Source organism: Setaria italica, chromosome VII, assembly GCF_000263155.2.
Source record: "Setaria italica strain Yugu1 chromosome VII, Setaria_italica_v2.0, whole genome shotgun sequence".
In the NCBI taxonomy this organism is placed as follows: domain Eukaryota; kingdom Viridiplantae; phylum Streptophyta; class Magnoliopsida; order Poales; family Poaceae; genus Setaria; species Setaria italica.
In genome coordinates, this window is record NC_028456.1 from 21,341,854 (window position 1) to 21,367,765 (window position 25,912).

The window sequence follows — 25,912 nt, forward strand, 5'->3', positions numbered from 1 at the left end:
CCTTACACTGCCAGCGTAGAGCAAGCCTTGCCTTGCTGGTCTAGACGAGCTGGATTAGCTCTTCCGTGATAATAAGGAATTTATTTGCCAGCACAAGCCTCAAAACAAGCTTACCTGTCAACCAAACTCTTCAACGAACCAAACGACCCCTAATCTCGCTCGGTTGGATTGGAGTTGGGCTAACACCGGTCGGGTCTCGCTGGTCACGCGTCACGAGACCACTTTCTTTCTCCTTTTCTTTTATAGCTCCTGTCCATATCCCCAATAGAACGCGGAACACGCAGGCGGCGCCGGCCATGGCATCACAAGCAGGGAGGGTCGGCACCGGTTATTCCAAGATCCCGGAGTTCCTGGCTGGCGCTGCCGGTCGTCGGGTGCCGGCGGTGGGTCTTGGCACGGCATCGTCCCCATTCGTGGAGGCAGACGTCAGGGCCGCCGTCCTCGCCCGCGCTGGAGCTCGGCTACCGTCACCTCGACACCGACGTGCTCTACCGCTCAGAGCGGGCCGTCGGTGAGGCCGTGGCCGAGGCGGCACGGAGCGGGATCGTGGCATCCAGGGAGGACGTGTTCGTCACGACCAAGATGTGGTGCACGCAGTGCCATCCGGACGTCGTGCTCCCGTCCCTCAGGGAGAGCTTGCAGTAAGTTTCCTGGGCCGCTTAAAATTTGCTCGCCTCTATTTTTTTTAGAGATCCGGTATCAACTACTCCCCTCTGTCGTATATTACAATTTGTTTTGACTTTTTTTAGATTCATAACTTTGCTATGGAACTAGATTATGGTATGCCTAGATATGTAGCAAAAGTGATGTATCTGGAAAAGTCAAAACAAATAGTAATTTGGAATGGAGGGAGTACTAGAATAGAATCTACTAAACTCTCTATGGTTCAAATCTCGGTTCTTGAAATAATAGGCGAAAACAATTTGAAAATGGTAACAAAATTCTTGCAATCCAACCCCGGGAAGCCTGGAGTACCAAAACTCATAAACTGAAACTGGTTTCGTTTGGTGGCAATCAATCAAGATTCTCACCTCTTCTGTAGGAACCTTCAAATGGAATATGTTGATTTGTACCTGATTCAATGGCCAATGGCTGTGAAGCCCGGCAAGTTCCAGTTAAAAGGGAGGACATAATGCCCGTGGACCTGAGCGGCGTGTGGCGGGCGATGGAGGAATGCCATCGGCTTGGCCTTGCTTGAATGATTGGTGTCAGCAATTTCACGAAAACGAAGCTGCAAGAGCTACTTGCCATTGCTGAAATCCCCCCAGCAGTTAATCAGGTTTGTATTGGTCAAGTAGATAATTAATGGTGACAATTTCAAAAACCTGTCGTTAGTTGTCAATCTTTGCTTTCAGGTTTTTGCAATCCTTTTTTTGATTGGTAAAAGTGCAAAATTATACTCCATATGAAGGAAAAAAACAGGATAGTAGTTTACTTAGGAGATATATAACTTGAATGCTGTTTAATGAATTCTCATTTCTAAATAACTTTTGTATATGGACGGGATGAAGGCGAAATAGAAAATGGTTATGGATGGTATGGGATTTCCCCATATTTTTGAAATGGACTATTCAGTGGCAGTTTTATTTAAGTAAAGGAAGCAAGCCAATTGACAAGTTTTATGTTTTCTTAAAATCAGAAAATGTTGGAAACGGTATCATAAATGTGAAATCAATTAAAAATGACCTGAATTAAGAACGAGTTTGTATAGCCTCAAGTATACCTATACCATATCATTTGGCATGTCAGCATTGGTGTTTATGGCCTTTGCAGGTTGAAATGAATCCGATTTGGCAGCAGAAAAAACTGATTGAGTTCTGCAAAGACAAGGGCATTCATGTGTCTGCATATTCTCCCCTTGGAGGCCAAAGCATGTCAAATGCAGTACTACACTCTGATGTTCTGGAAGAGATTTCGAAGGCTAGAGGAAAGTCAGTGGCTCAGGTACGAACTACATCTCTCAATGAGAATGCTTTCACACATGTAGCTGCTGGTATAGTCCTAACTAGGTTTGTTCAATTTTTTTTTAATGGACCGCAAGAGATTTGCCGATTTTTTATTAGAAGAGAGAGCAAAACAAAAAAAAAAGATACAAAAGCAACTTACAATTCACGAGTTAGAAAAAAGCAACTCCACAGGAGAGCACAACTAGGAAAGGACAAAAGGAAAAGAACCTAAACCGAGGGACCCTGCGATCTCAACTACTGGAGAAAAAGAGAGGAAAATTAGACCTGTGTGAGCGTAGAAGCACTAGAAAACTACTAACCTTTTAGGCAGCAGCATGGCAAACCATCTAATACATGATAGAATAAAAGGTGAAAACATTATGGACTCAACACTGTTAATGTGTTGGAGTCCCCTGATTTTTTTTCCCGCGATGTTAGCACCTAGCAGCATAACTAGTTTCCGTTCTCCCACTAGGTTTCTCTGAGGTGGATCTACGAGCAAGATGCCAGCATGGTTGTCAAGAGCCTAAAAAGGGAGAGGCTCAAGGAGAACATGGAGATCTTCGATTGGGAACTGAGCGATGAAGACCGTTTCAAGATTAATCAGATATCGCAGCACAAGAGGAACAGATGGGGATCGCGCCTCCAGCGTGGACCTTGCCGAGATTGATGTTCTCGAAATGTAACCACAATCTCCATCTAGTTGCAGTGTTCTGAAAATTTTGGTGGTACTGGTTGTTTGATAAGGTATGTACTCAAAGCAGGTAGGAATTCCTGCAAAGCCATACTGCCACTTTGAATTGTCAGTACACCTCGCGGAACAGAATAAAAATGGCAGCATATACAATGTGGTTTGCATACAAATCTAGAATATACAATGAATGCAAACCAGCATAAAATTGACTGGATGTCTCTCGAGTCGCTTTACATTCATTGCAGTGGTGACAAGAATTGATTTTGTTGTTTCATGGAAGGTCCATTCTTCGAGTATCATGTAAACCTCTTACTGTTCGAATGTGTCCGGTGCTGCACTGCTCTCCGTCCGGCACTAGATCGTGCGTTGCTCTGCTCATAGCCCGGCAACAACCTACTGCAAGATAAGGCTCGGTTTGTAGCATCTGTTATCGGTGCAGCGCGCTATGCACGTACTGGTGCCGTGGGTAGCAGTGCACCACAGCATACGTTCCAACAGTGATGCTTCCGTGTTGGCATTCTTTCTGAAGCTTCGGGCGCTTGCCAGCCTGAACTGCCTCTCAGCCAAGCTCGCTCTGAGCCTGGCTGGTGCAGTTTCGAAATTGCACCGAGCTGTGATTTTGTTTGATATGTTGTACGATGAAGTGGGCTAACCCTGTATTGTGGATGTGTTAGAGTTACCACCATCTCTTCTGAGCATGAGCTGGCCGGTAGTGGGGAAGGGGGGCGTGAGGAACGACGTAGGGGATGGCGGCCGCCCGATGGTGGAGACTGCAGCCGCGGGCACGTGGTCGGGAGGACGGCCACAGGTGCCCAGTGGGATGGCAGCCTCGAGCGTGTGGCGGGAATGGTGGCCTTGGGCGCTGGCAGAGGGGACGGGACCATGAGCGCCGAGTAGGGATGGGGCTGCGGGCGCCGGCGGTGGGTACATGGCGAATGGCGGTGGTCGAGACAGCAGCCTCGGGAGCTGGTGGGGGAGCACCGCCGCAGCCCCCACAGGCTGCCTCCTCCGTGCACCCACGCGGCCACTGCAGGCCGCCTCCTTCGAACCGTTGCGGCCCTGCGCAACTTCATGCCCACGGCGGCTGAAACGAACCCGAATTCCTATTTCTGAGAATTCAAGCCCACGCACCTCGGTGATAGTCCTAGGAAGGCTATCACGTGTGAATCCATATCTCAGACAGTACAAATCTATACCAACACAGAAATAGAAAGAGAAATAGAGTACAAATATCATAGATAACATGAGTAACGAGTACATCTCAGCGGCACATGCCGATACAAGTCCATCAGGGTTGAATCAAGAAAGGTAAAACATCTACGCAGCGGAAACATAAGCTATGGCGAACTCCATCTCCAGAGGCGACTCGAGCGAAGAATGGTCCCTTGTCTTCCCAGTCGTCGTTGTCGGGCTCCGACCCTAAAAAACCACCATCTACCCGAGAGGTGGGTAGTTCATGTCAACTCCCAAAAGCAGCAAGCCAAGAAAATGGGGAAATTATACTATATGCATGAGTAAAACCTATATATAACTGTAGGGGTTTATGCAGCAGCAGCAGCAGCAATCAAGGAAGCAGCAAAGCAACATCATCTCCGATGTCAACACCTCAAACAAGCAAGTCAACACAAATCACCGGATCCATCACCCAAGGATCCAACACCCATACACACTAGGTGATGTGAGAGCTCCCTCTCTTCACATCTCAACAGCAAATGCCGGCCTATCTCAAAAAGGGGAAGGTAGAAGCATAAGAGAAGTCTAGTCAAAAGTAGCAGTAGTCAACAACACTGTCCATAACCAGTGGACACGGACTATAGCTATAGCTTTATACACTCTGCAGAGGTTGTACAACTGTAGCCGCACGGATGGAGCCTGAAAAGTAGCGATCCATCCAAACCCCACCTAACAGCTAGAGCCCTAGTAAGTGGATAGCTCTCTCCTATTTCTTCGAGTTTGGAACCGTCCTCAGCTGTAGGGCACGCCATCACCAGTGAGGATCTCGAAGCTGTGAAACCTACCCATGCTGGGGTGCAGTCTGGTCAGAGTAGGCCAACGTCTCGGACTTCTTACACGATCCTCCAATCCGCTTACAGACAGAGCACTATCCACTACTAGTCTCGGACCAAACCCCGCCCATAACATAAGCGAGTGGTAAGTACGAAAAGTAGCTGCCGTGACTGGTGGTAAACTGACTCGGTCCTTAAGCAGCTGAGAGGGAGCACTCTACCAACAAGTATATGCTAAGGCACCTGCAACGTACAAGTACGCCACCTGCTCCTCAGTAGCAAACAAGATACTCGCCACAGGTATGGGGTATGGAGAGAGTCCAGAAAGCTCTCTCCCGGCAAGGCACTCCTCAGTACCAACCATGGCTTGCTCCCACCAAGAACACATCAAAGAGTCACACTCACCCAAAACATGCGCGAGTGTTCAAGGAATTCCATCACCGAATCCATGGCAAATGCACATCCATAACTCAAAAGCATGTATATGGATAAATGAGCAGTGGACTAGCTAGGGGTCTGTAGCTAGTCCACAAAAGTAGGTAAACAAGGAAAATAGGATAAACAATTATCAAGGCATAGCTAAAAACATTGGCTATGCAATGCATCATCATCAAGCAATATAAGTAAAGCGCTAGCAACTAAGCATGATCTATATGATTGGGAGTGACATGATACCTTGTCCATAGTCGAGTGGGTTCTCCTCGGCGTAGTCGGGGTCTTAAAGGTCTTTCTAGTCGTAGCTCGGTTCTGAACAGAACAAGATACAACGAAGCGTAAATTTAATAGCATTACATCTAGGCAAAAACTTCTTAAAAGCCAAATTTAGAAGATCCAAATAATACCAAACTAGCTACAAACAGCACGGGCTCGATTTTACGAATTTAATGCAACTGGTTTCATATTTTTTGAAGTTAAAATGAATTAGTTATGAATTTTTAAAGATTAAAGGATTTATTTAATTATTTAACAATTTCAGATAATATTATTAAAGGGGACACGTGTGAGCGGGGAATTAATCCACATGGCAGCCCGTGGGGTGCCACGAGTCTCGCTGACGTCATGTTGATGTCAGCGTTGACCCAGTCAACTCAACGTGGGCCCCACCCGACAATGGGCACCATGGGTTAGCTTGTTAGTGGGCCCAGCTTGCCACGTGGGCCACGGCAGCGGCGCGGCTGATGGCGCGCGGTGACCGCGCCCACGGTGTCGCGGCGCGAAGCGACATCGCGCGCAGTGGCGAGCGGGCGAGCGAGCGTGCACGGCGCGGACACGAGGCGGCCCGGCCGGCACTCGGCCCCCGGCCTGGCGCCCGTAGGCGCGTGGCGCGGGCAGGCTCGAGCTCGCGCGCGTGCGCGCGCGGTCCCGGGGCTTCCCCAGCCATGGCACGGCGCAACGACGCGCGGCGGCTTGACTAGTCCGAGCCCCCGAGGGCCGGCAAAGCAAACGGCGGTGGCGGCTACTCCTACGGCGTCTATGGTTAGAGAACAAGGGGGCGAGGAAAGGCGAGCTCACAGCGAGGCTTGGCGCAGGGGAACGGCTTCGGTGGCGAGCGGTGGATGGTGGCCTCGGACGGCTTCGGGCAGCGCTCAGGTGGCGGCGGCTTCGGGCTCCCGAGCGTCATCTCCTCCTCGCTCCCTCCTCCTCTTCTCCTCCTCCGCTTCCTTTCTCTCTCCTCCTTCCTCTTTCCTTTCTGGCGTTCCACGCAATGCTGGCTGGGAAGCCTCTTTTGCATATGCTGAGCCTGGCCCACGACTCCGTCGTGGCTACCAATCATGACCCACTGCACCATCTGGCCTAGCCGAAGGGTGGTCCAGCCTACCAAATGCCTGCTTCGATCATGTGTTTCCATGGAGCCATGACAGTGGCATGAAGAAGTGTTTGACTAACTTTGTAAAAGCTACCAAAGTGATGATGGTGTGCTGCCGCCATCAAATGGTGTGACAACCTCACTCTGGTTCATCGTTTCTTTTCAGATTGATTGATCGAATATTATTACAAAGTCGCTACTAGGAACTACTCAAAAAGGACCTTTCCTGATCAACGACAGTGCTTGATCACCTACTACGAGAAAGCGAAAGTGTAACCAAGTGCAGCAAGCTCAAGACCATCTAATACTTAAATTATCACACCAAGCAGCATCCACAAGAGCTCTCCATCCGAGAGGCGCATCGGCATGGCGTCTAAGGGAACGGCGACGGTGGCGGCGGCGGTGCCGGAGGTGGCGCTGCGGTCGGGCAACGCGAGGCCGATGCCGGCGGTCGGCATGGGCACGGCGGCACCCACCCTGGTGCCCGAGGCCACCAAGAACGCCGTGCTGGCTGCCATCGAGGTGGGCTACCGCCACTTCGACACCGCCTACATATACGGCACGGAGAAGCCGCTCGGCGACGCCGTGGCCGAGGCTGTGCGGCGCGGGCTCGTCGCGTCACGGCAGGAGCTGTTCGTGACGTCCAAGCTGTGGTGCACGCAGTGCCACCCGGACCTCGTGCTCCCGGCCCTCCGTCAAACCCTGGAGTAAGAGTCTCCCGTCCCGGTAGCGCTTGCAATTAAACCTGATCATCTTAACATCTCCCCTTGATGATCATGATGCGACTTGTAAGAGCATGTAGGAACCTGCAGATGGAGTACCTGGACCTGTACCTGATCCACTGGCCGATCTGCATCAAGCCCGTGCCGCCATCGTTCCCGGCCAAGAAGGAGGACGCCATGCCGTTCGACTCCGAGGGCGTGTGGCTGGCGATGGAGGAGTGCCACCGGCTCGGGCTCGCCAAGGCGATCGGCGTGAGCAACTTCACCACCAAGCACCTCGACAAGGTCCTGGCCGCCACCACGATCCCTCCGGCGGTGAACCAGGTGTTGCTGAACCCGGTGTGGCAGCAGCGGACACTGAGGGGTTACTGCGCCGAGAAGGGCATCCACGTCGCGGCCTACTCGCCGCTGGGCGGCCAGAATTGGGGCGGGACGGGCAACGCCGTGCTGGAGTCCGATGTGCTCGCAGGGATTGCCAAGGCAAGAGGGAAAACCATCGCACAGGTACGCTGTGTAAAAGCCTGCTGCAATCCTGCGACGACAGTTCCGTTCCAGTTCTATACATGTATCCCTTTCTTGCTTACAGTGCGCTCGATCTTCTTGTACTTCAGGTGTCACTGAGATGGATATATGAGCAGGGAGTGACGTCCATCGCCAAGAGCTACAACATGGAGAGGCTCAAGCAAAACCTAGAGATTTTCGACTGGGAGCTGACTGACGAGGACCGGCTCAAGATCAGCCAAATCCCGCAGAAGAAGGTTGTAAAGGGTACAGACTTGTTCTCGCGAGAGGGCGAATTCACTTCAGTTGATGCAGCAGATCTGGACGTTGAAGAGTAGGGGCACTGAAAAATGCCCCGCCCGGCATCACTCTGTTTTTTTCTCGAACATGGGGGAGAACTACGCATCATAAACCCAAGTGTCACTATTAACATGTAATATATAGTGCATTTGAATAAGGTAGTTTCATCGTTTGTACCGCTGCGTGTCGGTGTCATTTCCCATCTTCACTCATTTCAGTGAATATTGTAGCCACCATTTCCGGACTTCATTTTGATATAAAAATATGAATTCATTGTAAATTCATATAGCACTAGTTCTTCAATGATTGGCGACCATAAGTGCTGGCTAGTACTAGTATTTCTTCTCCTCCAGAGATGTCGCTGTTTTTCCCAGAAATGACAGTGAGTTTTCCTTCGTTTTCTTCCACCGTACCCACTATTTTGGGGCTCCTATACATCGAATGGAAGATAGAACGGCCAAGCATCGCATGGCCCAGTACGGCCCAACACGCGCACGCTAGATCCTAGTGCCACCGCCGCTGCTTCGTCCTTGTCTCTGACCATCACCGCGACGCCCCCGCCCCCACCGGCTTCCCTTCGTCTCCGGCGGGGGGCGGCTTCGTCGTGGCATCACCGCAACGCCCCTGCCCCGACCTTGCCCATCGGATATCGCCCACCGCCCCGCTGGCAGCGTCCCCGCCGCCTTGCCTCCCCGCCCCGCGTCCGCCACCACCGTCGGGCCGGCCGGCCACCCCGTTGCTCCCTCTGGTCCGTCGGGGAATAGAAGCCCTCGACAACCCCGAACCCTAAAACGGATTCCCGAAGTGGCAGAGGAGCGGACTATGGTGACAACAGATGACGGCGCGAGTGGATGTTGCCGGAGGAGTAAGCGGTGGCGCGTGCGGAACAGCGGCGGGGCGAGAAAACGAGCAAGGCAGAGGAGCGGAGGAGGAAGACGATGTTGGATCCGACAGAGGAGAGCTTTGAAAGTTTAATAAGATTCCTCCTTCCAAAAGATGGACAGGATTCGCGACTATTCTGACTAAGACCAAATCAGCTGAACTAGGATGCCCGCCTGGCCCTGACATATGTATAGTGACAGCTACCTGTACAGATAAGACTCAACTTGCTGGAGGTAGTACTCCAACTCTGGACAGTGTGGCGCACTTGTGCACTACTGCATCGCAGGATATTTAGGTTCCAACTACGGCCGTCTCCAACGGCGCTGGCGATTTCGCCAGGTGATGCGGAGGTGAGAGAGAATAGAAAATGGAAAGAGATTTCGGCACAGTAGCGCGGGAAACCGTGCGAGACATGCGCTTCGCTCCGCGCTAGTGCACCGCTTGTTCTACTGTTCATCGAGTACAAAATTTCTTCAGCTGGTGACGTAGCCGGCCGTTGGAGACGCCCTAACATTGACTGCGCGGTGCTTTGTCCAACACTAACTCCATGGCTTTGTCCGCCCTATAGGGACCACATGGGTGGAGAATTTGTTCAGCTCAAATGGTTGTGTAAGTATATTCTTTTTTAGCTTTTTTAGCATATATTCTTTTTTAGCTTGAGGCACTGTTTATATACTTTTCTCATCACTACTAGATGCTCTACAAAATGGTATGTTTGACATATTAGGATTCAAGGTGCCAAGCCATTCCAATCATATAATTTTTTTTTTAATTCGCACGTTTTGAAATCTGACGTCCAAAGAGGCCCTAACCTCCCAAGCCGGTGCGCAATCGCCCTCGTCAAGCAGCTTCAGGAGACTTGTTGAACGAGTCTCTTACATTGAAACCTTCTCTTCCAAGCACTACTAAAAGACCTTGCCCTAATCAACGCCCGTGTCATTCATGAGTGGTTGACGACATCACCTGTTACGCATTCACCTGCAAAAGTATAATTTCTTTGTAACAGAAAAACGAAAGTTTCACCAAGTGCAAGCGTAACGCGTGACGTCAGCAAGTCAGCGCAACATCTTATTCACGAAGAACTCTCCATCCTAGTACTAGAACCTCAGCCAACGCAGCAAGTCAGGATACGAACGCATCCACGTCACCTGTCCACCGCCCCTCAATTCACCGTGCAGTGCGATACATAAAGCGGCCGGCTGAGGACGCCCAATATTAATTGCAGGGAGACACACACACACATCTGACCTTTAGATCAAGCGCATCGGCTAGCATGGCATCCACGGCGATGGCGGCGACGGCGGTGCCGGAGGTGGCCCTGCGGTCGGGCAAACCATATATCGCATAGCACAGCCATTTTGTTTTATGAAACATGCCTTGTTGATGAGAAAAGATGGGATCCCTATGTATCTGACCAAACACCATGCTCCTCTAGATTGACCTAATTCACCAGGATCCGAAGTAATTCCTGCAAAGGGGAAAAGGGTAAATGAAAAGGCTGGCTAAGAGAGGTTGCTGCCTTGGCTTAGTTGACTGATATGTTCTTGTTTCTAAAAAAGAGAATAATTTCTAGAAGGCTTGGCAAGGGACTCAACAATCCCAAAGATCTGTCCAAAGGAAGCAGGATTTGGGATCCTGAACTATCACTGATGCAAGTCCTTTGTAAGCATCTAGAAATTTCAAGAGCTTCAGGTGTTCCTCACCCTAAAGGTGTACCTGTTGTGCACCTTGGAGATCTTGGTATTGTTCAAACACAGTTGTCGCTTCCATCCAAAATCAGTGGAATAAGAATTGGTGGTTTAGTGTGTTCAATTTGTTACGAATGCAGCTAATAATTCCTTGCAAACCATACATCTTCACTTTGAATTGTCAGTATACCTGAAAATAATGTTAGTATGCATTTGCATAATTGTATCGCACTGGTGACTCCAATAGAGTACTTCTCTTGTGCCGCACTCTGTTCCCCATCCGGCAACAAGAGAAGCCGATCCTTTTACCAGCGAGCTCTTTTACGGTGCACAATACTACCAGGTAGTAGTATAGAGTATAGGTTGTTTTTTGGTATGGGTAAAATTATAATTAGCACAATGTATATTATTCGGGGAATTTTTTTCGCACGCCATTTTCCCCCGCTGCGCCTTGGTGTCGCCGGCCCGCAAGAGGAAGGCGAACGCCGCCGACCACCCTGAGGATCCGACCAGAGCATGGCAGCACCAGCTATATGAGACGAACGAGGAGGACAACGATGCCATGTCGTTCGCCCAGATGCTGGAGGACAAGCTGGAGCTCCTAAGCTACTTCGAGACAGAGAACTTGTCGGGATGCAGCGAGCCCGCAGCGTCGGAGTACCAAGACCAGCCGAACGACGACGATGTAATGGAGATCAGCCTCGACGAGTTCTTGGGTTTTTTGGCGTCCCGCGCCGTGCCGCCACGCGCTGCTCAGACGGAAAGCGCCGCCGCCGCCACCTCATGCCCCCAAGCGCCTGTTGATACCAAATTTTGGAAATATGCTCTGAAAGGAGGAATCGGCCGATGATGCAAAAATGACGAAATCTTCTAAATAAGGCTATTTGCAAGCTGGCCGCAGAAATCAGGAACGCGTGTGCATGAAGAAAGAGAAAGCAAGAAGATTAAAAGAAGGAAATCAACTCACGTATGGGAGGTTGAATAAAATATTCTGGAGATTAAGTTGGTTAGGGATAAGCTTGGTTAGAGATAGAGTTGGATTAGTTAGAGATAGAGTTTTTTATTAGAAAAGATTGTGTACGTGACTTGCCTTGTACGTGGTTAGATGCCAATTATGTGACGTCAAAGGCCATCCGCCCTATAAATATAAAGGGTTGTGGCCATTGTAAATCATCACACGATCAATATACAACACCTTTATCTTTTATTTACCTTTTCGGCTTCATGCTATTGCATTAGGAGTAGGAGTAATGTAGCTTCTCGACAAGTTCCTTCTAGCAAGCTGGGCTGCATCGACCTTGATCTCTGGCAAGCTGCAAGTCCCCGTCATCAGGTGTACTAGACTTCAACTTCCGGGCGCATTGCTATCATTGGGTTTGGTTTCATCTATCAGTTATCGAGTACCTTAGATCTTTGACTTACGGCGCATCGCTTCTGTCTCGATCTACGGTATTCACCAGTTATCCCGCCTTCATTAAGTTTGCATCGGCTGATATTTATCTGTTCTATCGTCTTGCCGTTTACGACACATCAATTGTTATTAATCTGTCGGAATAGACGATAGATCTATTTTTAATAGCCTGTTGCATCTTAAATCTTGGTTGCCACTCAAGTGCCGTTAGAATTGAGTTTCATTATGATTGGATTCATCGGCTGGTGGGGTTTAAATTGACGTCCTACTGAGTGTTTCTAGGATGCAACTACCCGGCGTGGTTTCACCTAAAAATATTTGTAGCGACGTTAGTTTGAATCTCATTGGCTTGTGGCTCTGGCTATGGTGGAGTAAGAACTTGACGGCGCTCTATCTCCTATCGGCTCTCCAGCCGATGAATATCGCCAATTGTGTTGAATCGGCTGGATAGCCGATGAGCTACTCACGCTCATGAAGAAGGATTATCTCCACCTTGTCAGTTGAATTGTTAAACTGACTGGCACGCTCGCGCACACCACGCGCACCGATTTGGATTCTGCACTGGAGTTAAGCAGATCTCCCAGATCCTCATGTGCTGATGCAGGATTCACCACCACCAGGATCTTGTCACCCGAGTGAAGCAACACACCGAGTGCATTCACCGACGACGACAACATGTGCGGCCTGGTGTGTCCGCCGTTGGATGACGAGTACGTGGAACTGATCTTATCGAAGCCCCTCGTGCAGTTTGATCCGGCTGGCCGTGGCACACGCGAGGACGTCCGCATCACCACCGCCGTCGCTGGTACGTGAGACGAAGAGACGAGGAAGAAAGGAAATCTGTCTACCGTCTCATATCTTTCCCATCAAATCCCTATACCATATATACTACTCATGTATACTACATATACTACAACTTAAGATTTTAGTAGTATACAATTAATCTCAACCGTCGGATCTCCTTTTCGAACAGTAGTATATCGTAGTATTGTGTACCGTAGAAGATCTGTTGCCAGCTACGTGTTGCCAGGATGACTGCGTAATTATATTCTTTTGTAGATTCAGGCACTTTTGTAGCAGAGGCCAAATTTTCGACCAAAGGCGTAGCCCAGCTTTATTAGATAGCTTAACAGGGCGATAAATAAGGCCGTCCGTTTACTGGGGACACCAGTTCACCAGTTTTACAGGTTCAGAGCATAGGAGGACAGAACACCCTCTAGAACAATCTCTCAGCCAACCTCTAGGGTCTGATTGGTTTCAGGATCGGCGAAGCCTGGCTCGTATCAGGCATGCAGGATACCAGCAGCTAGGCTTTCCCCATGCAACTGGTATCTGATTGGTTGAAGTCTTTATTGAGCCAGGCTAGCTAAAGAACTTGATTGGTTGCTTGGTTAACCAGTGCCCGGCTGCTTTTCTTGTGCCTATGCGCACCTCCTAAGGACTCACCACTGCACCGCGCGAGCCTGGCTTCGAGGGAACGAGGACTTTTATTGCATCTCGGGAGCTTGTTCTCGGGAGCCAAGCTCGAAAAGTCCTTTTGCATCCCGCGAGACACGCTCAATAGCTAGCGCAGGCAACCAATCAACCCAAAACTGCATCCCGAGAGCTTGGTTCGCCTGCCATGCGGGAACCAATCACCCCTAAAACAACCTCCTAGAACTGGATTTCCCACTTCTGGCGCCCAGAATCACCAGACGAAACAACGAGATAAAAGAACGGTTGAGAAAACACCACTAAACAAGCCTCCAGGAATGGGAATCAAAAGAGACCACCCTGACCAACAGACTAGACAGGGAACAGCAGCACAACTAGGAAGAAAAGCAAACGCCAGCTTCACTCTAAAGCAGCAGTAGCAGCGACAATCTTGTTTATGGCTTCTTCCGCCTTCTCACCATCCCTCTGCTTCTGCATCGGCTTCCAGTACTTGAGGAAACCCACCATCTTATGCACCACGATCGTCGGCGAATCCCCCAATTTGTCGTTGAACACCATGTCATTCCGCGTCTTCCAAAACGCCCACAGCGCACCTGCACATAGATAAAGCAGAAACCTTCTTGATCTAGCTGATTTACCCTTCAACAAGCCGTCAAAAATAATACCACTGGAGTAGTGTCCCAGCCTAGCACATTTCTAAGGAAAGTCCAAACGAAATTCGCAACAGGACATTGGAAGAGGATGTGGTCTGTGGTTTCAGGGGTATTGCATATTTTACAGTTCACCTCTCCCGACCAGTTGCGTTTTTTCAGTTGCACCGCTGGTTGAATTTTATCATGAAACACCATCCACATGAATATTTGAATCTTCAGGGGGACCCTACACCCCCATACATCCATCATCTGCTCATCCCTGATCCCACCAAAGGTTAGTTCTTTGTACAGGGATTTTGTAGTATATTTCCCAAATCTCTCCAACATCCATTTCACCTCATCTCTTCCTTCTATTAAGCACACCTCTTCTAGTCTTGTTTGCAACTCATGCCACTCTTCCAGGTCCTCAGGATAAAGTCACCTTCTGAAACCAATCTCCAAAGCTCCACCACTCTGGATGTCAGCCACAGAGACCTCAGGATCAGAGCAAATTTGATAGAGTTTACCAAACATTAATTTCAGTGGGCACTCCCCCATCCATGGATCCTTCCAGAATCTAGTCTGCAAACCCCCTCTTACAGTTACAAGTCTGCCAAAACCATACCACTCTTTGACTGAGGGCCTGTTTGGCAACAAGGTGTTAAAGTTTAACACCCGTCACATCGGATGTTTGGATGCTAATTTGGAGTATTAAACATAGGCTAATTACAAAACTAATTGCACAGATGGAGTCTAATTCGCGAGTCGAATCTATTAAGCCTAATTAGTCCATGATTTGACAATGTGGTGCTACAGTAACCATTTGCTAATGATGGATTAATTAGGCTTAATAGATTCGTCTCGCGAATTAGCACAGGGTTCTGCAATTAGTTTTATAATTAGCTCATGTTTAGTTTTTCTAATTAGCATCCGAACATCCGATATTACACTATTAAAGTTTAACATCTTGTATCCAAACACCCCCTGATAGTAGCCCCCTCCAAAATTGTGACCCTCACCTTCTTTATTTGAAAAATGCTTTTCCAGCCCAGATATTTCCTCCTAAGCAGTTCACAGCAAATGCTATCATCTCATCTTTCAATATACGTCTATTATAATAACCTTTATTTAAAGAATATTCGGAGAATATATTAGGTAGCCAAGGGTAAAAAAAAAGGAAAATCTTTCCTCCCTACTATAAAACGGGATCCAGGATGATCTCTCTTTAATGAAATAACATCCGATCCGTTACCAATTCCTTTGGAGTCTGTCAGCATCATTTTTTCACAAAGAACTCTCCGTCCTACTAGAAGCGGAACCAACACGAATACGAGCAGATCCGCGTCACCTGTCCGCGAATTTGCGACACATAAAGCGGCCAGCACGGGCTCACGCCGCGCGCGCCCCTGTTCTGTCCGCACCTAGACGTAGTCATTGCAGAGCGACACATCTGACCTTCAGATCAGGCGCACCAGCTAGCATGGCATCCACGGCGGCGGCGGCGGCGGCGGCGGCGATGGTGCCGAAGGTGGCCCTGCGGTCGGGCAACGCGACGCCGATGCCGGCGGTCGGCATGGGCACGGCGTCGTTCCCCCTGGTGCCCGAGGCCACCAAGAACGCCGTGCTGGCGGCCATCGAGGTGGGCTACCGCCACTTCGACACCGCCTCCATGTACGGCACAGAGAAGCCGCTCGGCGAGGCCGTGGCGGAGGCGGTGCGGCGCGGGCTCCTCCAGTCCCGGGAGGAGCTGTTCGTCACCTCCAAGCTGTGGTGCACGCAGAACCACCCGGACCTCGTGCTCCCCTCCCTCCGGGAGACCCTCAAGTAAGATTATTCCCGGGCCGATTCATGTGAAATTTCTGAAAACTAATCTTTCCTCTTGCGTGCCGTGGGAGCAGGAACCTGCAGATGGAGTACCTGGACCTGTACCTGATCCACTGGCCGGTCTCCATCAAGCCCATGCCAATAACTTCCCGGAACAAGAAGGAGGACGCCGTGCCGTTCGACGTCGAGGGCGTGTGGCGCGCGATGGAGGAGTGCCAGCGTCTGGGCCTTGCCAAGGCGATCGGCGTCAGCAACTTCACCACCAGGCACCTCGACAAGCTCCTGGCCGTCGCCACCATCCCTCCCGCCGTGAACCAGGTGGAGTTGAACCCGGCGTGGCAGCAGCGCACGCTGAGGGCCTACTGCGCCGAGAAGGGCATCCACGTCGCGGCCTACTCGCCGCTGGGAGGTCAGAACTGGGACGGGACGGGGAGGAACGCCGTGCTGGAGTCCGATGCGCTCGCCGGGATTGCGAAAGCGAGAGGTAAAACCGTCGCGCAGGTACGCTACTGGCCCGGGGTTTTTCTTTTGGCCCGTAGTCTACGCTTGGTCATTTTCGGAGGTGCGGTAGAGGCTTGGACGTTTGCCCGTGCCGTCGGGTATACTTCAATTGCGCCACGGTGTGGCGTGGTCGATCACGTATTCGGTCATACGCCTTTGGTTTTGGCTTCTCTTGGTACGGTGTCGCTGTCGAGGAGTTTGGAACTTCTGCTGAAGAGTATTCCAGTACAGCCAGCGCACTAGATCTCCGTTTACTAGTCTCTTCGGTTCGTTTTCAGGAAAGCTGTCTCCGTTCACTAGTCTCTTCGGTTCGTTTTCAGGACAGCTGTCTCCGTTCCAAATCCGTTCCAAATCCAAATTATAGGTTGTTTCAAGTTATAATAATCAAAATGATCTATAATTTAGAATGGATGAAGTACTACTGAAAATAGAGTATTGTTTTATAAATAAAATAAGAAAGGATTCTACTTACAGTGCATGAGTATAGTATCTTAATCTCTGTTTTGCTCTCGCTCTGTGCGTACGTGCAGCCTACGTGAATCAAAGCTCTGTTATCCTATCCTATCCTATGTAATATCGAACTTATTTGTAAGCATAAACTTCTATCTCCTTAGATGAATCAGTAGTACTCCTGCTTTATTTCAAAAAAAAAAAGCTCTGTTATCTAGGCTTCTAGCTCCAAACCCCTTTTGATGCTGATAGTCTGATACACATCCATTATTCTCTTCCTTCAGGTGGCGTTGCGATGGATATATGAGCAGGGAGTGACGTCCATCGTCAAGAGCTACAACAAGGAGAGGCTCAAGCAAAACCTGGAGATCTTCGACTGGGAGCTGACCGACGAAGACCAGCTCAAGATCAGCCAGATCCCACAGAAGAAGATTTTTGAGGCCAGTGACATGTTCTCGCAAGAGGGTGAATTCAGGTCTGTTGATCCAGCGGACCTGGACATCGTAGAGGAATAGGGACTGCGAAATGTACCCGCTGGCTCCGGTAGACATTTCGTGCATTTGAATAAGCAGGCTTGCGTTCACCGTTTCCGGTCTTGCTCGTGTTGATGCTGTAATTCCCTTTTTTAATGATGCGATATGCAAGTTTTATCTCAATAAAGATTGCAACTGCTCACCATTTTCAGAGGTTGCCATATTCGAATTTTTCTTGGTTGTCTGTTTTACCCCTCTTCCCCTGGCAGCAGGGTCCAAGGTGTCGGTATGGTTTGTAATAGATCGATGGAGAATAAAAAATTGTCAAATTTGGTTGTCAGTTTTCCTTTTTTGCATGGTTTTTTATTTACCGATTCTTATTTGAAAGTTATATGATATGAAAGCGGGCCACAAACTCGCGATAGCATAACTGAATTAAAAAAATTATTTTTTCCCTTTCCTGCCTTTAGTTGTTATTGTTGTTTTTCCCCCTTCCTGCCTTTAGTTGTTATTGTTGTTTTTCTCCGAGAGCGCCTTTTTTTTTTCAGTTTTTTCCCTTTCCTGCATTTAGTTGTTATTGTTGTTTTTGGCAGCAGTTGTCGCCTTGGGGATGAGGCCGAGCTGTTTGGGGATGAGGTGTAGTTGTTCCTCTCCCTCCTTCTTCTTTTCTTTTTTTGTTGTGCTTCTTGCTCTCTTCTAACAAAAATTACAGCAAATTTCTTGCTGTTCCGTTCAAAAGATATCCTAGGAACGCTTGAGATCAAGATCCTAGTAGAGTAGTAGTGGTCCATGCGTGATATGCATTGGTACAGTAATCGAATGATTGAGCAGCCTTAGCAAGCAATTGAAGTTAGCAAGTAAAGCAGCAGCAACTAGCAAGGCAATGATTCGACATGTACCTTAGAATTTTGAATGATGGTGATCCTCAAGGTCAGAATTCAGATAAAAGGGTTGTGATTAGACATGTACCTTAAAATTTTCCTAAAATTCCCAGTTTCCAGTTAACACTCCCTATTTACAAGCACTCCATCTATTTTATCCGAAACGGGGTTCAATTGATTATCGCTCTAGTGTATTTTCCCCAGTAAGAAAGATCTCCCTAATTTCGTTATTAATACTGCCAATAAAGTTAAACATATCAATTTTCCTATTCCCAGTAAAATATTAGTTTTTCTTATATCTGCATCGAGGTTGCTTTCGTTTGATGAGCAAATTTGAGACAGATCAGAGAGCAACTGCTCTTTTGTTCTCATGAGCTAGCTGATCATACACTATTTCTAGGACCTTCTTTTTCTTAATTATTGTTTATCAAATACTGAAACATCAAGCATGGATTGGGAATTCACCCAGAGCCACATTTTCAACACCAAATCTATGCAAACCAACTCCATGCACACAGGATGCCACCTGACCTGACTTACCAGAGGAGGGTAACCAGTGCCATTCGAAGTTTTTCTGGGCATCAATTTTCCTTTTTAAAAAAAGTACAGATAGATTTTTCATGGTAGCACATCCTAGCGCTAATCTGTAGAGATCCTCAGGAACGCTTGAGATCCTAGTATTGGTCCATGCGTGATGCGTCGGTACAACAATCGAATGACTAAGCAGCTCCGGGAAGCAATCGAAGCTAACAAGTAAAGCAGCAGCGACAAGCAAGGCAAGTGTTCGACGTGGGAGCGAAGCAGAGTCGCGTGGCGGCAACAGCATGGGACAAGCAACGCACAGTGATATCGCTCAAGTCTCCCTCCTCCCCGTCCAGTATATATGCGCACACGTCCTAAGATCTATGTCAGAACGACTAATTTAATCGAACAACAGCAATCTCTTGGAACAGGAGCATTTCAAAAAAAAAATCTGTTGGAACAGGAGCGAGCTGACACGGAGAGACATGGTTCTGACACATGTTCAGGAGCTCGACGATGCCGCCGCCGCCTCGGCCGTCGTCTTCGCCTCGAGATACGTCCAAGAACCGCTTCCGAGGTCGAGCGACGTCTTCTGATGGATCTCATTTGTTGTGAGCAATTACTTGGGGTTGCTGATGGCATGCTTGATTGCCTGGCTGCAGGTTTGAGCTGGGGAAGAAGTCCATCTCCAAGGACGCGGCGTACCAGATCATCCACGACGAGCTGCTGCTGGACAGCAGCCCGCGGCTGAACCTGGCGTCGTTCGTCACCACGTGGATGGAGCCCGAGTGCGACAGGCTCATCCTCGAGGGCATCAACAAGAACTATGCCGACATGGACGAGTACCCCGTCACCACCGAGATCCAGGCAATCAAGAACAAACTCTTTGATCCCTCTCTCTTGCATCGCGTTGAACCTTGGGAATTGTCGTGACGAAATACTCCTATATCTATGCACTCAGAACCGTTGCGTGAACATCATCGCGCGGCTGTTCAACGCGCCGGTGGGCGCCGGCGAGAAGGCCGTCGGGGTCGGCACGGTGGGGTCGTCGGAGGCAATCATGCTCGCCGGGCTGGCCTTCAAGAGGCGCTGGCAGAACCGGCGGAAGGCGGCGGGGAAGCCCTACGACAAGCCCAACATCGTCACCGGTGCCAACGTGCAGGTGTGCTGGGAGAAGTTCGCGCGCTACTTCGAGGTGGAGCTCAAGGAGGTGAAGCTGCGGGAAGGGTGCTACGTGATGGACCCCGACGAGGCCGTGCAGATGGTCGACGAGAACACCATCTGCGTCGCCGCCATCCTCGGCTCCACGCTCACCGGCGAGTTCGAGGACGTCAAGCGCCTCAACAACCTCCTCCTCGCCAAGAACAAGCGGACAGGGTGAGATATCCGTAACCAAACTGCTCCAGTTTAATGATTAGTTCTTCCACCCAGCAGAGGAGGTGACCGGCCGCCGCCTGTGACGCTGGCACAGGTGGGACACCCCGATCCACGTGGACGCGGCGAGCGGCGGCTTCATCGCGCCGTTCCTGTACCCGGAGCTGGAGTGGGACTTCCGGTTGCCGCTGGTGAAGAGCATCAACGTCAGCGGCCACAAGTACGGCCTCGTCTACGCCGGCGTCGGCTGGGTCATCTGGCGCAACAAGGAGGACCTGCCCGAGGACCTCATCTTCCACATCAACTACCTCGGCGCCGACCAGCCCACCTTCACGCTCAACTTCTCCAAAGGCACGGCGACATCACGCATGCCTGATCCACATGTACATTCATCATTTCGTTGCCAATTAAGATGCTGAGCTCTGACATGTTCAACTCTGTGCAGGGTCTAGCCAGATCATCGCGCAGTATTACCAGTTCCTTCGATTGGGCTTCGAGGTACCTCGCTCTGTCTGCAGGAACAGTAGTTTCAGTCATGAATGATTTGGTATTACAAATTTGCGTCTGGTCTTCTTGTTGTGTTGATCGCAGGGGTACCGCAACGTGATGGAGAACTGCATGGAGAGCGCGAGGACGCTGCGGGAGGGGCTGGAGCGCACGGGCCGGTTCACCATCATCTCCAAGGACCAGGGCGTGCCGCTGGTAGCCTTCACGTTCAAGGGCAAGGACACCTCGCTGGCGTTCAGGCTGTCGTCGGAGCTGCGGCGGTTCGGGTGGATCGTGCCGGCGTACACGATGCCGGCGAACCTGGAGCACATGGCGGTGCTCCGCGTCGTCGTGAGGGAGGACTTCGGGCGCCCCCTGGCGGAGCGGTTCCTGTCCCACGTGCGGATGGCGCTGGAGGAGCTCGACGACGAGGCCAAGGGCGGGCCCGTGCCGAGGATGAGGGTCACCATCGAGCTGGGGCCCGCGGCAAAGGGCTCCGGCGAGGAGGCGACGGCCAGGGTCGTGAAGCGGGAGTCCGTCGTGGCGGTGCAACGCAGCGTGTCGCTCGCCGGCGGGAAGACCAAGGGCGTCTGCTAGAGCGGCCGGGGTCCGGCCGTGGCACCCGGCTGTCGGGCTGTGGTACGCGCACGGGATAAATAGTGGCGTCGATGAAGGCACCAAGGCTGAAACGCGTGACGCCGCGGCGCCCTTGTCAGTTTACACGACTGATTGTACCAGTATCTGTTGGGTCACGAGACCGCAACAAAATTTACATTCAGACTTGCCATATGGTACGCAAGTATTTCTCTCCCTCTAACATCCGACTTCTTTTCCTTTCTCCTCTCCGCCGGTGATTCCTTGTCCCCGGCGAAATCCAAAGCTATCTACTTGATCTCCAGTGAACTCTATGACGAAAGGCAGGGTGTCAGGGTTAGGATCAGGGCGCTGCTCATGGATTTGAGCTTGCAGGGCGAGTTGCGCGAGCAGAGAGAGATGGCGCTTGATAGTAGTTGATCGACCCAAAGGTAGCAAAGCCCTGAGAGTTTAATTACTGGATGGTAGCCGCAAAGCGCCCCGGAGATAGCTTCACGAGGCCGACAATCTTGAGTACGCAGCAACTGTCCCTGGTACAGCAACTAGCGATACAAAAGCAAGGAATAAAGCATGTCGCAATGACGAACGCGCTAGTTTATTCGTGGTCCTACTCCTACCTTTTATGATCAAAATGTGCCTCCTAAACATAAAGTATACCATGAAAATGGTACGTGTCAAGCCCTTGTAGCTTTTTTCGGGAAAACAAAACTCTTGTGCCCTCTCCTCTCGTGATCCTAACTCAAAATGATTGTTTGCTTAATGTATCTGAATGTTTTCAAGACCAATTTGCCCTTAGAAGATAAAGGTAACCTTATTAAGTGTCCCAAAAACCACCGTAGGATTCTCGATTCTGGATTCTTTCTTCCGGCGGCAATGCCAGAGTGATGGAGACCAGTAAGGAGTAGTTGTGGTTGTGGGGCGGAGAAGAAGATTTTATTTTTATTTTTTGTAATTTTCCTAGTTTAATGGGGTCTTTTCTGCAAATGTTAGGGATAGTATGAGATGCCCGTGGGTGTCATTTATCTAAAAACATCATTAAGTGTATGGGGTTTTCCGTTTTCGCAACATAACTAGTACTATTCGTAGGATCACTCCCGGGTTGTACGTTTGTACTGCTATCCCGTACTCAGTACTTCTGGTCATAAATAGAAGTTCATCCAATTTTGTCCTAAGTATGGTCAATGTAAAAAAAAAAATGAGTTTTTTTAGACTAAAAAAATGAGTTAGGACAAACATGGATACTTAGGCTCTGTTTGGCAAACTTTCCAAAGCTGATTCTCTGCAGAATCCAGCAGGAGCTATGCCAAACAGTTTTTCAAAGAGAAGTGATTCTTTGCTGATTTTGTGAAGTGATTCTTTGAAATGAACTAAGAGGCTGGGAGCTTAAAAAAGTAGCTTCTCCTGATTCTGTGAAGTGATTCTTCATCCTGATTTTAATAGTTTATACTAAAGAATCAAAGAGAATCACTTTCAGCCACAGAGTCACTTCTCTCAGAGAATCAGCTCTCATAGAAAATCAGAATCAGATGAAGGTCTACCAAACAAACCCTTATATTTATGTTATGAGAAAGCAGTACGGTCAATGTTCTTGCCAGTCGTATCCTCATTCTAAATTACCAAATGAGACCATGCTCGATCATACAACAACACTAATGGAGTAAATATAATTGTAAGAGTATACATTGACGGAGTAAATATAATTGTAAGAGTATACATTGACGGCTATGTGCATCTCTAAATGACAGGATATTTATATACACAATTATTTAAAAAAATCAATATTGAGCCTTCAGCTTATCATGGACTACTACTGGAACTTTACATTTCAACCCTGAGAAGGATTCAAATGAACACAACCCAAGACGTGCACATCATACATCTTGAGCTCACTACAGTATTGCAGCAACAATCTTTGAACAAAGCATAGGGGAGAGAGGAACACTTAAACATAAACATAAGTATACCATGAAAAGTTGCATGGTTGATCTCCTTAAACATTTAAACATAAGTATACCATGAAAATTATACGTGTAAAACCAGGGACGGAGCCAGTAGGCAGGGGGCCCTGCCCCCCCCCCCCTCATTTTTCCTATTGATTACCTCTTAGCTATATTTAAATTAGATACATGTTTAGTGTTTGATCGATGAATTAATATAGCTGGCCTCCTCATCTTAAAATCCTAGCTTCGTCCCTGTGTCAAACCCTTTAGCTTTTTTCAGAAAAAAAATTATACGTTTTAATAGCAAACTTCCGCTCGTGATCCTAACTAGAAATGATTGTTTGCTTAATGTTTGCAAGACCAGCAAGGACCAAGGAGTAGTTTGGCTGTGGGGAGAAGAAGACCTTACTAAATTTTATTATAATTTTCTTTGTTTAATGGGATCTTTTATGCAGATGTTAGGATAGTATGAGATGCCCTGGGGTGTCATTTCTCTAAAAAAAATCAGTATGTGTAGGGGATTTTCGCAACATGACTAGTACAATTCTACTGATGGAGTAGAATGTAGATATGATTGTAGAGTCTGTATTGACAGCTTGACGGCTGTGTGCATATCTGAATATGGAACCAGGATATTTGTAGACACAAATGTTTTTTAAAAATAAAAAAAATCAATATTGAGCCTTCAGGCTTCAGCTTATTCTGGACTGCTACTGGACTTTACATTTCAACCCTGAGAAGGATTCACATGAACACAACCCAAAACATGCACATCATACACCTTGAGCTCACTAAAGTATTGCAGATTTGCAGCAACATTTTTAAATTTGAACAAAGCACAGGGGAGAGCAACACTTATTACCACTCTACAATAATACAGTCACACGTCCCCGTGTGGTACTCGTCGGACAACTGGTTAATTACACCGCACGCATGCATGGCGGCCAAATCACAAAGGCACACCTCGGCTTGCTCAACCCAGATGCTTGCAGGAGAAGAGGGCCGAGCAGACCTCGTGGAAGGCCTGCAGGATGGCGGCGCGGTGCTCGCGCGCGTTCACCGAGACGTAGCAGTTGAGCAGCGCCCGCAGCTCCGCGGGCTCAGCCATCCGCTTCGCCGCGATCACCTCCGCGATGGACCGCCGGAACTCCTCCCGCGGGTCGTGCGTCCTCCGGTCCTCCGCCAGCAGCACCACGCACGTCCGCCTGGCGACCACCTTCTCCCGGCCACCGCTCTTCTCGTAGCAGCCACCGCCGTGACGGGCCATACCACGCGGGGCCCCGCAGCGGTGCCGCTCCGCGAGCTTGTCCGGCGCGCGGCGCGACGGCGGCGGTGCTCGCGCGGTCTCGGCGGCGGCGTCGATCATGGACTGCAGCCGCGCCTGGACCATCCCGTGCGCGAGCTTGGACAGGCCCCGCGGCTGCGGCGGATGCGGCAGGGGGAGCGGCTCCGGCGCCGCGTCGGCGGACGAGCACGACGCCGACGACGACACGCTCAGCCGGGACGCGCCGCAGCACAGCGCGCGGCACTTGCCACTTCTGTGCCGAGCCGCCGCCGCCGCGGCCTGGCACTTGTCCCCGCCGCCGCTCCTGTGCTCCTTGCTCCGGCCCGAGAAAAGCTGCATGGCTGATCTCCTTACGCCCCACCGCCCCTGGCTGCAATGTTCCGGCTCAGCAGCTGACGCGGCACACCCGAGTGGGAGAGGGCAGTGGCAGCAAGCAACTGGCAGAGCGGGTTATGCAGAGCAAGCTCGCGCGGCGTGCTCTAGAAGAGGACAGTGCGCCATTGTAAAGCGATCAAAGGCGGGCGGGCGCCGCCTTTTGCTTCTCTGATTGAGCAAATTTTCAAGTCTCGGGAAAGGGATGCACCACGGTGGCTACCTAGCTCGCTTTAGGGATGTAGCCGGATCATGTTGTCCCCCTGCTAGCAGCAACTTGGCATCTCCGGTATGCTGCCGCTCGCCTTTGATGCCCAATTCTCAATTCGGGTTAGCTAGCTTGTCAAATTAAAAACGTGATTAACTGCTTATTAAAAATCCTAGGCGTCAATCATGTTTCGTAGTCGCCAGCCATTGCGCGGTGCCAGCACCTCATAATTACAGCGACACGCGGTTGAGTGCTTTTGATCGGATGAATCCAGAGCTGAGCTTTTGAGTGAAGAGAGGATTTAGTACTGGATCTAACTTATGATCATCTGTTCTTAGATGGTTCTCACTTTGTGATGAGATGTTCTTAGTCGTCAGAGTACTTAGCGCTGCTTCAGTAATAGTTCAGCTCCATGAGATCGGCACAGGCGCACAGCGGCATGTGTGTCTTCCAAATTCAGATAACTAAATGCTAGTGCTGCTGAGCATGTGTACTAATTAGCTCAAATTCGTTTGTCATATATTTATATATATATAACAAAGTTTTCAGAGTTCTTGAGAAATGAGATATTGTTCACCAAATCAATCTCCCAAAAGGGGAAACAAAGGAACCTAAAGAATCAAAAAGCAAGGACAGGATTCCAGCTGGTGTAGTGGCCGTCATGTGGCTATCATCAAGCTTGGCCATGGTCAACAGCTTTAGCAAGCTCTTATCTCCCCTTTCTTATCGTGTTCTTTACATTTCTTTTCCTGTTTCCTTTTTTGGCAAGCTGGTTGGTTGCGTGTCGCCAACCATGCCTAATCAAAATTTACTTCATGTACACCCAAAATATTGTATTTTCAAACATTTATTCACTATGAAAAATATATAAATTAGAAAAAACATCAGTGTGTTTCATGTTAGAAAATATTCATCTGAGTAAACAAATGTTATAATTTTATGACCATATATTTCTTGTGCAAAGAGAAAATAATATGGG

The 25,912-nt window shown here is 49.4% G+C and overlaps 3 protein-coding genes and 1 pseudogene across 4 annotated transcripts; all 4 read left to right on the forward strand.

Annotated features, from left to right (window-relative positions):
- Window positions 1-296: 296 nt before the first annotated feature.
- Window positions 297-2,845, forward strand: LOC101775879 (annotated as a pseudogene).
- A 3,933-nt stretch (window positions 2,846-6,778) lies between these two features.
- On the forward strand, window positions 6,779-8,264 carry LOC101776283 (non-functional NADPH-dependent codeinone reductase 2). 2 transcript variants are annotated; one of them, XM_012847539.2, is made up of 3 exons: window positions 6,779-7,160; window positions 7,247-7,679; window positions 7,787-8,264. In XM_012847539.2, the coding sequence occupies exons 1-3, from the start codon at window positions 6,820-6,822 to the stop codon at window positions 8,012-8,014; spliced, it is 1,002 nt and encodes a 333-aa protein (XP_012702993.1). In that variant the 5' UTR covers window positions 6,779-6,819; the 3' UTR covers window positions 8,015-8,264. The 2 variants fall into 2 exon arrangements, with proteins under 2 accessions (XP_012702993.1, XP_004975761.1); XM_004975704.2 differs by having other exon boundaries at window positions 6,781-7,160; window positions 7,256-7,679.
- A 7,006-nt stretch (window positions 8,265-15,270) lies between these two features.
- LOC101776682 (NAD(P)H-dependent 6'-deoxychalcone synthase) lies at window positions 15,271-17,502 on the forward strand. Its single transcript, XM_004975705.4, has 3 exons — window positions 15,271-15,847; window positions 15,922-16,348; window positions 17,083-17,502. The coding sequence occupies exons 1-3, from the start codon at window positions 15,504-15,506 to the stop codon at window positions 17,311-17,313; spliced, it is 1,002 nt and encodes a 333-aa protein (XP_004975762.1). The 5' UTR covers window positions 15,271-15,503; the 3' UTR covers window positions 17,314-17,502.
- Window positions 17,503-19,048: 1,546 nt separating this feature from the next.
- LOC101777099 (glutamate decarboxylase 2) lies at window positions 19,049-21,351 on the forward strand. The gene is made up of 6 exons (XM_004975706.2): window positions 19,049-19,251; window positions 19,337-19,541; window positions 19,636-20,051; window positions 20,146-20,399; window positions 20,494-20,546; window positions 20,640-21,351. Exons 1-6 carry the CDS (start codon window positions 19,160-19,162, stop codon window positions 21,129-21,131), a joined length of 1,512 nt encoding a protein of 503 aa, XP_004975763.1. The 5' UTR covers window positions 19,049-19,159; the 3' UTR covers window positions 21,132-21,351.
- The last annotated feature ends 4,561 nt before the right edge of the window (window positions 21,352-25,912 follow it).